Raw genomic sequence first — 12,114 nt, forward strand, 5'->3', positions numbered from 1 at the left:
GTGACAATGGCCCTTCACCTGAAATATCAACCTAACTTTTTACTTTCCTGATGCTAATAGGCCTCCTGTGTATTTCCAGCATTGACAAATTCCCTGACAACATGCCAACCAAATGATGTACCTGTTTGGGACATACATTGATTCATTAGTATTAATGAATACTTGGTGTTGGTCTCCTTGGAATTGCACAGGATTTACAGCACAGAAATGGGCCATTCAGCCCAAACAGTCCATGCCAGTCTTTATGGTCCATTTGAGCCTCCTCCCACCTTTCCTCATCCAATTCTACCAACATACTGTCTATTCCCTCCTCCCTCATGTGCTTATCTAACTTTCCCTTAAATGCATACAAACACACAAATTAGGACCAGGAATAGGCCACTCGGCCTCTTGAGCCTGCTATGCCATTCTATAAGATCATGGCTGGTTTTCTTTTTATTCATTAACAGGATGTGGGCTTCGCTGGCTGGACCAGCATTTATTGCTTATTCCTAGTTGCCCTTCAGAAGGTGGTGGTGAGCCACCTTCTTGAACCACTGCAGTCCATGTGAGGTAGGTAGGCCCACAGTGCCGTTAGGGAGTTCCAGGATTTTGAACCAGCGACAGTGAAGGAACGGCGATATATTTCTAAGTCAGGATGGTGAATGACTTGGAGGGGAACTTCCAGGTGGTGGTGTTCCCATCTATCTGCTGCCTTTGTCCTTCTAGATGTAGTGGTCATGGGTTTGGAAGGTGCTGTCTAAGGACCCTGGGTGAATTCCTGCAGTGCATCTTGCAGATGATACACACTGCTGCTACTGTGCATTGGCGGTGGAGGGAGTGGATGTTTGTGGATGTGGTGCCAATCAAGTGGGCTGCTTTGGCCTGAACGGTGTAAAGTCCTTGAGTGTTGTGGGAGCTGCACTCATCCAGGCAAGTGGGGAGTATTCAATCACACTCCTGACTTGTGCCTCGTAGATGGTGGACAGGCTTTGAGGAGTCAGGAGATGAGTTACTCACCACAGGATTCCTAGCCTCTGACCTGCTCTTGTAGCCAAAGTATTTATATGACTAGCCCTGTTCAATTTCTGGTCAATGGTAACCCCCAGGATGTTAATAGTGAGGGATTCAGTGATGGTAATGCCATTGAACGACAAGGGGTGATGGTTAGATTCTTGCTTGTTGGTGGTGATCATTGCCTGCCACTTGTGTGGTGTGAATGTTACTTGCCACTTGTCAGCCCAAGCCTGGATATTGTCCAGGTCTTGCTGCATTTGGACATGGACTACTTCTGTATCTGAGCAGTCGCGAATGGTGCTAAACATTGTCCAATCATCAGCGAGCATCCCCGCCTCTGGAAGGAAGATCATTGATGAAGCAGCCGAAGATGTTTGGGCCAAGGACACTACCCTGAGGAAGTCCTGCAGTGATGTCCTGGAGCTGAGATGATTGACCTCCAATAACCACAATCAACCTCCTTTGTGCTAGGTATGACTGTATCTGATCTGATTGTAACCTCAACTCCACTTCAGCCACTTCAGCTACCCCCTGTAATAGCCAGTTTTCACATTCTCACTACACTCTGAGTAAAGAAGTTTCTTCTCAATTCCATATCTAATGCATCAACACGAATCCATCAAGTCTCCCTCACTTGGAGCGATACTCATCTTGATTTACGAAGGTGACCTACTCCCATATATTGCTAACTAACAATGGGTTCCACCAAGTATTTCTGCGGCATCAGCAATGCTCAGACTGGGAGGGTCCGTGTGAAAATTCGTGCTGATTGAGCAACAATTAAAACACAACAACAAAAAAAATAATAATTTGGTTTCCAGCCGTTTCCATGGAGACTGGTTAATTTTGTGTTGGCTGGTGTGGACTCCCGCTGTCTCTCTCTCTCTCTGTCTCAGGGGGAGGAGTGAGTGGAAATGCAGTCACCGGGAGGCGGCTGGGTGAAAGAAGCAGGACCAGGCTTTCATATTGGCGGCGCTGGGTACAGGGTGAGGCGGCCGCCGTGTTTCCCTGCAGTTAGCGGGTTGGCTGCTCACTCCCGCAATCCGGGACGGTGGCTCTGGACAGGCGCTATCCCCTGGAAACAGGTAAGTGAGGACAAGCGACTTACCACACTCTCCACCCACCCCCGTTAAAGAAACTATTGACCTGTCCAGACTCTAAAGGGTCAGTGGTAATAGTGGACGGCACTATCCCAGGAGGGGTGTGAAGGTGAAAGTGAAGGTAAGCTTCTCTCCAAAGTTCACCCTGAGTTTCACCGCTCCGGGCTTCTGTTAAGATCCGAAACGAAAATAGTGTGTTTTCACCCTCCAGATCGATTATAAATTAAGTAATGTTGCGATTTTTAAAAATCCTGTCGGGTGATTTGGTGAACTATTAGCTGTGAGGACATGGTTTACTCTTGATAGCTTTTGTATGGTAACTTGGTGGTTAGTGTCCTTTTACTTCTTTTCTAGTCAGCTCCGTCGCACACTGTTTAAAAGTTGTGTTTGGGATCACGGATCATTCTCCGGTGAGAAGTTACCCTGGCTCTCTGCATAGCAACCAAAGGAATTCTTTCCCCTCACTGTTGTTGGCCGGGGGTACAGCTTTGGTACCAAGGAAAGAAAAATGCTGGAACAAAAGGCTGATTTACAACAAAACCTCCACATTCGTGACCATTATTCACTCTTGTTCATGTTTCTTTTTTTTTAAATGCTCAAAAGCCTGGTTGAAGCTTTCAGCCACAGAACTGAAGTCCAGTCAAGGTTAAAGTTCAAATGGCAGTTAATGCAATTATGGCATTACACTTTTTTGGAAGCACTTTTTTTTTGTCACTAGTTTTGTGTAGCTGTCTCGCGAATAATGTATCAAATGCCATCTTGGGGTGGGTGTCGGCTGCACCTCGATTGGAGGATGATATCTACCCAGGGTCGTGTTCTGTCATGGGCCTTCTTGTGACTGGACAAGCCCATTCTCCAACCAGAACTTTGGGCACATGGGGGCAGGATGTCCCACAAGGTAGTGGGATCTGGAGTGCATGATTTGCTTCCTTTTTCTTTCTCTCCCAGGGTGCTGATTCAAAGCACGAGGCAGCTTGAACAAGTTGCCGCCATTTTGGACAATTGGTAGCGAGCTCCTCCCACTCATTAATGTCAATGCTGCCATGCTTCATTGAGAGTTTCTGGGTGTCTCTCAAGCATTTTCTTTGTCCACCTGTGGCACATTTGTCACTTGAGTTGAGAAAACGAAACCTGGCAGAGGGGGGGGAGATACTTTTCACCCATCCATCGAAGTTTAATTTTGCAGGATATTTTGCCTGAATGCTTCAAGAAGTACGCTTGCGCTTGTTTGACGGTCCTCCCATTGAATCCAGAGGTTGCAGCGGAAGCATTGCTGATGGAGTTTCTTTAATGCTCTTATGTGTCACTCATACACTGTCCACGTCTTACTGCAGTACCAAGAAAGTAGATGAAGGAAAGGCTGTGGATGTTGTCTACATAGATTTTAGTAAGGCCTTTGACAAGGTCCCACATGGGAGGTTAGTTCAGAAGGTTCAGACACTTGGTATCCATGGAGAGGTTGTAAACTGGATTCGAAATTGGCTGGGTGGGAGAAGACAGAGAGTGGTAGTGGATGATTGCTTCTCAGACTGGAGGTCTGTGACTAGTGGTGTGCCTCAGGGATCTGTGCTGGGACCATTGTTGTTTGTTGTCTATATCAATGATTTGGATGATAATGTGGTAAACTGGATCAGCAAGTTTGCTGATGACACTAAGATTGGAGGCGTTGTGGACAGCGAGGAAGGCTTTCAAAGCTTGCAGAGGGATCTGGGCCAACTGGAAAAATGGGCCAGAAAATGGCAGATGGAATTTAATGCGGAAAAGTGTGAGGTGCTGCATTTTGAAAGGACAAACCAAGGTAGGACATACACAGTAAATGGTAGGGCACTGAGGAGTGCGGAGGAACAAAGGGATCTGGGAGTTCAGATACATAATTCCCTGAAAGTGGCGTCACAGTTAGACAGGGTTGTAAAGAAAGCTTTTGGCATACTGGCCTCCATAAATCAAAGTATTGAGTATAGGAGTTGGGATGTTATGGTGAGGTTGTATAAGACGTTGGTGAGGCCAACTTTGGAGTATTGTGTGCAGTTCTGGTCGCTTAACTACAGGAAGGATATCAGTAAGATTGAGAGAGTGCAGAGAAGATTTACTAGGATGTTGCTGGGTCTTAAGGAGTTGAGTTACAGGGAAAGATTAAACAGGTTAGGACTTTATTCCTTGGAGCGTAGAAAAATGAGGGGAGATTTGATAGAAGTTTACAAGATTATGAGGGGTATAGACAGAGTAAGTGCAAGTAGGCTCTTTCCACTTAGATTAGGAGAGATAAACACGAGAGGACATGGCTTTAGCGTGAAAGGGGAGAGGTTTAGGGGGAACATTAGGGGGAACTTCTTCACTCAGAGAGTGGTGAGAGTGTGGAACGAGCTACCATCTGACGTGGTAAATGCGGGCTCACTCTTAAGTTTTAAGAATAAATTGGATAGATACATGGATGGGAGAGGTCTGGAGGGTTATGGACTAGGTGCAGGTCAATGGGACTAGCGGAATAATATTTTGGCACAGACTACAGGGCCAAATGTCCTGTTTTCTGTGCTGTAGTGTTCTATGGTTCTATGAGAGTCTAGTGATGACAGCTGCCTTGTACAGTAGGATTTTGTTGACTTAGAGGTCTTTGTTGTCAAAAACTCACTGATGTAGTTGGTAGAAGGCTGAGCTGGTGCAGCTGATCCATTGTTGGATCTCCTTGTCAATGGTGGCCTTTTAAGAGAGGTGACTGCCAAGGTATGGGAAGTGCTCAACATATTCCAACGTCTCTCCTTCAACATATGTGGGAAGTGGAATATTTGGCTGACTAGCTGTGGGTTGATGCGAGTTTTTTTGGCTACATTCAAGGACAGGCTGGGTTTCTTGTGTGCAGAATTGAAGAGCTTATCTTGCCATTTCCTTGGAGACCGATAACTTTTTTAAAAAGAGATCAAAATTCCAGTTACTGGCTGAAAGACTGTCAAGATTTCAGATTTTAAAACTTTTACTGTAACAAATGACTAAAAGTAGCACTATTAACTAAACCTCATTTTCTTTTTTAGGCAACATATACTTTAAACTACATAAAGGAGCATGATCTTTTTGTACTTATCACACATCAGACCCTCTATGGAATTACAGTACTTATAGGAGTCAACGGTTGTTTTCAATAGGTTCCCATATCCTCCCTTCATTGGGTAGTAATTTCAAGTGATAGTGTCCAGGTGCTTTCCTCAGTTTTCAGACAGGCCCTTAAATTCACCACCAGTAAAGTCTGTTCCGATGATTCTTCTTCCCCTGGCCATGTCATGATGAACATCCCAGAACCCTTAGATGTCTGCACAATGCATCCCTTCAACTAGAGACCGTCTCCCTCCAGCATCCAACTGTGGTAGCTCACGAAGCCAAGCACTGCTGATCACACCAAACTGCTGTCTGTCTAATATTAATTGATTTGTAGGGAAGCCTGTAACCTGGACTCAAAAGTGGCTTCCTCTGCCCTCTGCCTCAGGGGAATGTGAAACACATTCATTTTGCTTCTCGGTAGATGTGCCCATGAACTATTCTTGATCCCAACACCCTTTCATCTTCGAAGTAAATGGACAGTTTACAGCATAACTGTTTACAACACAGTACCTTCAACACCTCTCTGTGACTTTGAGAGACATGGAGTCTACTCATTGAAAACCCAAAGACTGCTGCTATTGTCTTTGAGCGTAAATACTTTGCACCTATTTTCTCTCAGTAAAACAATCTAAGCTGCCTTTTGATCTCTAACAATCAGGTGACACAGACTTACTGTCGGGCAGACTTCAGCACAGATCACATACCCATTCATTTATCCTAAATTTAAAGCTACAGTCTCAAAATATAATAATCTTATAAACCTCATAATTGTAACATTTGCCTATCTGATGTAGAGTTGCCAACAACACTGCAGTCATCCACAAACTGTAGGTCATGTATGTCTATAGTGATCAGTTTAGTTTTGGCACGGAGGCAACTGATGCTATCACACAACCTTGTTTGACATTGGTCCAGATTTTGAAGATGTCCGTTTCAGATCTTCCACTCAAGACAGTTGCAATCATATCACCATGAAACAGTTAAAAGATTGTGATGAAGTTTCTTGGACATTCAAATCTCTGGAGCCTAATCCACAGAGCCCCGCAATTTACTGAGTCAAATGCTTTTGTCTGTTCGATGAATGCAATGAAGAGTTCCTGGCGTTGTTCTTGACATATTTTTCCTGACATATTTTTCTTGAATATTTCTGACAATAAAGAGGCTCCTCTGGAAGGTCTAAAGCTACGCTGTCTCTGGCAGGATTTCCTCAGCCACTGGAAATTAGGCATGTCAGGATTTTCCCTGCTATGGACAAGGAAAGGATTACCTCAATAGTTTCCACATCATTATTTACCTCCCTCCTTGAAGATGGTTACAATTTTCGCATTTCTGAAGTCAGGGGTGGGGGGGTTGGTGGGGGGTTCTTTTTCCTCCCAAATCTGTAAGATGAGTGCATGGAGGTTTGACATGTGCAAAAGCCCACCAGCTTTGAAGACCTCCGCTGGAATACCATCAGGGCTGCAGGCTTTGTTGTTTTTCAATTGTTTGATTGCTTGTTGCAGCTTTTCCATTGATTCTGGTTCGCCCATGGATTCTACACAGAGTATGGGGTGATAGCCTGGAGAGTATCAGCTGCTACTGTGGATTCATGGTTGTGGAGTTGTTGAAAATGTTTTATCCAGGATTGAAGAATGGCATTGTCATCCTTCAAGAAGAGAAACACCATTTTGTGAACAAAGGGGATTTTGTCCATTTGATCTTGGTTTATAGGTGGCCCTGGTGGTTTCAAAAAAGCTTTGCATGTCATGATAGCATATTGTTGACTCTCCTGGGCTTTCTCTTCCCACCACATGTCCTTTATCTTCCAGATTTATCTTTGGGCATCAGCCTTGAGCTATTGGAATGCTGCCTTCTTGATTTGCGACCTTTGGTTGTACTGCCAGGCAATAAATGCTGCTCATTTTCGATCTAGGATGTCACATGTTTCAGCACCTTTTTCAACGAACTAGTCCTGCTGCTGATGGTGCTTAAACCCAATGTTCTTGGCACAGAAGTCTAGTACAGCTGACTTTATTTGACACCATTGTGCTCGACTTAAGTTGGATGTGTGAAGATTTTCCAGATTGGTTGTGAGCTGCACTTTAGAACTGCTTTAGAGCTGACACATTGATCTTCTTCCACTCTGACTTCTGGGCCTTGCAATGTCTTGGCGCTAGGTTGATGTTCATTATCGACTGAACAAGTCTATGATCTATCCATCAGCAGTGGATCAAGTGATACAGATGTCACTTAGATCTTTGAGCCAAGCAATTACATAATCCAGGGGGTGCCAATGCTTTGATCTAGGATGTCTCCTTGCATGGTTTTGTATTTGTCTTTCTGGCAGAACAGGGTATTTGTTTATAATGAGGCCATGCTGATAACACTTTGTCAGCAGGATGACACCATTTGCATTGGCTTTTGCTGCTCATTTTTCCCAGTGGTTCTGCTCCAGACATCAGAGTCATGGCCAACCCTGGAATTAATATCCCCAAAAGGATGATCTTCTTTCAGGGTGGCATTGAGGATTTCATCAAGGTCAGAGAAGTGCTTTTCCTTAACATCTTCATCATAGTCCAGGGTCAGAGCATAAACACCGATGACAGTGGCAAATTGGTTACAGCTGAGCTGTAGGTGAAGTGTCATGAGTCTTTCATTTATACAATTGGGGAGCTCTGGCAGTGCATCCAAGATCCTGTTCCGGATGGCATAAACAACTCTGTGGACATCAGGATCACTATCAACCTTTCCTTTTCAGCAGAAGCTGTTTAACCCTGCTTGTTCCGTTGTTCCTCCCCAGGAAGTGGGTCCCACTGAGGGCCGAGATGTCAATTTGGAGTCTTAGTATCTCACCTGATACAACTGCAGTTCTTCTTTCTAGACAGTCACTCCTGAGATTATCCATGAGGGTTGTAACATGCCAAGTTGCAAAATGTTAACGTTTTCTTTCTTTGACCACAAAGTGGTGATCCCGCAGGGTGTGGTTCCCCAGCCAGGAGAAAATGGGACAGCCTATTTTTAGGGCACCTTTTCTAGCCCCCTCCCCATTTGGGGTGAGCTGAGGGTAGCCTGAAGAAGACTGCCCAGTCACAGATGCTGCTGGCTAAAAGACACCTCTGTCCCAACACAGGTGTCCAACAACCTTCATGCATCTGCCACTTGTATGCAGATTCTAGACTAGGGACTCTCAGGTTTACAGCCCTGTCCCTGTCACCAATTCTCCATCATCGCAGGACTTGGCAAATGGACCCTGGTAGAAGCCTGCACATGACTTTGTTTAATGTGGAGACCTTGCAGTGTCATCGTCCAGAGTCCATGTGACTCTGACATGTTGACGGTCAGATTTTGGTCACAAGTCAAACCGCGATCACTGGGGCTACCTCGCTGCTACAGCCTTCTTCTGGTGAGACATATAGTCTTCCTTCGCCTGATCTGCTATTGAGGACTTTTTGGATTGCATTTTGTCTGACAACACCCCCTAACCTTGCCGCTATGGGTAGTCCTACCAGGAGCAAGGTGCTCCCGACGGCATCCCTCAAAGGATAGTTGGAGCGCACAACCCTCTCCACCATGTCAAAGTTGCAACCCACAGAGGGGGTTGCTGTAAATAAGTCCCTAAAGAAACTAATGCAGTAAATCCTGTAAGTGCAACTTGTATACGGTACACACTGCTGTCACTATGCGTTGGTGATGGAGGGAATGAAAATTTAAGGTGATGGATTGGGTGCCAATCAACTGGTCTGCTTTGTTTTGGGTGGCGTCCATCTTGTGTTGTTGGGGCTGCACTCATTCAGGCAAGTGGAGAGTAATCCATCACACTTGTGACTTATGCCGTGTAGATGGTGGACAGGCTTTGAGGAGTCAGAAAGTGAGTTACGCACCACAGAATTCCCAGCTGTTAACCTGGTCTTGTAGCCACAGTATTCTATAAGGCTGGTTCAGTTCCGTTTCAGGTCAATGGTAACCCCTAGGACATAGATGGTGGAAAATTCACTGATCATAATGCCATTTGAGTGTCAAGGACACACCTCTTATTGGAGGTGGTCATTGCCTTGCACTTGTGTGGCATGAATGTCACTTGCCACTTGTCAGCTCAAGTCTGAATGTTGTCCAGGGCTTGATGCATCTGGGCATGCACTGTTTCAGTATTTTGAGGAGTTTATTGTTCAAATGGCACTGAACACAGTGGAATCATCAGCGAACATCCCCACTTCTGACCTTATGTTGGAGAGAAAGTCATTGATGAAGCAGCTGAAGATGGTTGGGCTTCTAGTGCATCTTAATACAAAGTGTCTTTGGATTCTCATGAGGATAGGAATTCCCATCTATACATTGACCAAAATCAATTTGCAACATGTGTAGAAACTAGCAGAAAGGAAATGGATAGCAATAAAGGAGGAGAAAGCAGAGAATGGTTAGCAATAATGAAGAGATTGCAATGAAGGAACATGAAACAGATAACAGAGAAGGAGAAGAAAGGAAATTGATGCTGCTGAAGGGTAGAGGGAAAGGAGGAATGCATGGCAATGAAAGGAAGGGGAAGGGGCAGACGATGAAGCTGTTGTTTTGTAATGGGGAGGAAGGAGAATGCCAGCATGAAAAGAATGGGTACCTGCCAGAAATAGGGAGGAGGAGATTTGGTTCCAGCCTGATCTAAGTTGGATGGGGAGAAGGTGAAGGATGCTGCTATGTACTAGCAGGATTGAAGGAACAAAGTGCATCTATGTACTCCTATTTACTATATTCTTAAGTGAAATGGCAGGGAGTTGGATCAGTTGAACTACAGTCTCTACAAACTTTCGAAAGAATAGACTACATCGGTGAACTGCTGCAGCTGAATGGTTATGGAGGATTGAGTGTTTAAGGTTACTTTTGGGGAAGCTGATGGTCATTCAGTCTGTTGAAAGTCTAATTATCATTTTGTTTTTTCCTCTAATGATTAAAAATCTGTCAATTGTGAGCCAGAATGCACCACTATTAATATAAATTTCAATAATTTCCTGGGAAACTTACCTTCAACCTTTTAGAAGTGCATAACCGTTTTGCGTCTTCAGTCTTTTTTCTGCTCTAATACAATGTTAGATACAACCACAGTTACAAACTGATGTAGCTACTTGTTTCCATCTTATGTGTTTGTACACAGGGATTTCAGCCTTTGGCAACTGTCCGATTTATTGAAACCATTAGTTTGCTTTTGATTTTTTTTGATTGACGTTCATGTTTTTGCTTGCTTCGTGGATTGGGTCAGTGGAAGTATCTGCCTAGATATAGAAATTGCAATAGCTACACTGATAGGATAATGGCAGACAACCATTTCAGCCTCCAAAAAAAATTGCATTTGATCACATACTCAACTCCAGTTGCATTTGATAGATAGAGGTTAAAATAAATATTTGCAAATGTTGGATATCAAATAAAACCAGCCCTGTGTATCAGCAGATTTTCTATCAGCATCTGAAAAGGTAGGTTAATTTTTCAAGTTAGATCCTTTTGTTAGAACTGGTAACTGGAAGACCAGACTGAAGAAAATATGATAGTGGAGGAGATGGGGGCAATAGAGGAGAAACAAAAAGTAAAAATGAAAAATCAACACTGCCTCACAACTTGAATTGTCTCTAGGAAATTTCCTTTATGCCCTTACATTCTGAAAGGATTTCCTGTATAGGTTGCTCTCGTACTTTTTGCACATCCTTTCTCTTGTCTTCCATCCGGATATATCTTGGCATGCCACCTTGCTGACCACCGAAGGCAAAGGCACCTAGTGGAAGATTCTGTACTTGGGGCTCCTTCCCTGCACCATTGGAGATCTAGGTTGAAGATTGTTGTACAGAGCAGTAGCATCCAACCTACTCTTGATCTAGTTCAATGATAACCATGCCATGTGTAATTTTTATGGCCTGGAAGATACTATTCTCCACATATGCATAGGAGCTACACCTCTCATTCATTCTATTTGAGTCGGCTGTTCCCAACCTTTGACTCAATTTTAATCCCACGCTCCTGATATTCAGACACCAGTACAAGTGGACATGGATAAGTTTGAGGACTTTCTTGTGGGTCTGCTCCTGTGACCAAAACAGTCTTCCCAGAGTGCAGAATGTGTAGAACTTGGGGAGAAAGTCACTCTGGCTGTCTGCCTATCTTCCATGGTCTTATCCACACTGATAGCTGTGGAGAAGGACCATATGTGTATACTGGTATGCTCGGCTGTCTGCAATTGTACAGTTGACCAATGTAGCAAAGTACTGCTTTGCTTTACATTGGACTTTTTTTATAGTTTGATTGGAGTTTGAGTTTATTATTTTATCAGTGGTGCCCTGCCAGAGTCACTACTTGTGGTCCTGATTTTTGGCCGGTGCCACTACAATTCCCAGTGCAATGCCTAACGAACTAATTAAATTGTTCCAATATGTTAACTATCGCCTTTATTGCAGAAACTGCTGTCATATATCTACTTGCAAAAGTTAAGAGTTTGGCATGCAAATTATTATTGTGTGTGGGTGTGTGTGTGTGCGCGCAATAATGTCAGAGTAACTGGATCAGCCAAGGAGAATTAGAAAAATAGTGTTTGTCAGATGAATTTGTACAGCATTTTTGTCAAAATATGAAAGCATCTGAATTACAGCATTATTTATTAATTAACTGGTTGTAATATTCCATCTCTAATTACATTGACAAAATTTAACACAGGAGTTTACAATGGGGAAAACATGTCAATTTATTTCAGTAACTGTTATGCCTATTAGGATGTTATGATATGGGTTTTAAATGTCATATAACAATAGTAGGTGTTGTAGTGTACTGAGAGTTTTTTTTTTAAAAGGCAGATTGTAGCCACTCAGCATTGCTGTGTAGCATCCTAAGTCCCTTGAGCCTGTGTCAGCCACATTGACATAGGGAAGTTTAAATCTTTAAAAATATATTTTTTTTATCCCCTGACAGTCATTCT

The 12,114-nt window shown here is 43.7% G+C and overlaps 1 protein-coding gene across 1 annotated transcript in view; it reads left to right on the forward strand.

The window, feature by feature from the left end:
* Positions 1 to 1,910: 1,910 nt before the first annotated feature.
* The window catches only part of LOC144692827 (uncharacterized), a 59,712-nt gene continuing 49,508 nt past the window's right edge, over positions 1,911 to 12,114 (forward strand). The window contains exon 1 of the mRNA XM_078561900.1: positions 1,911 to 2,081. Within this exon, the coding sequence (XP_078418026.1) occupies positions 1,911 to 2,081 (171 nt within the window). The remainder of the gene's footprint in view (positions 2,082 to 12,114) is intronic.

Source organism: Cetorhinus maximus, chromosome 17 (genome assembly GCF_964194155.1).
Source record: "Cetorhinus maximus chromosome 17, sCetMax3.hap1.1, whole genome shotgun sequence".
In the NCBI taxonomy this organism is placed as follows: Eukaryota; Metazoa; Chordata; class Chondrichthyes; order Lamniformes; family Cetorhinidae; genus Cetorhinus; species Cetorhinus maximus.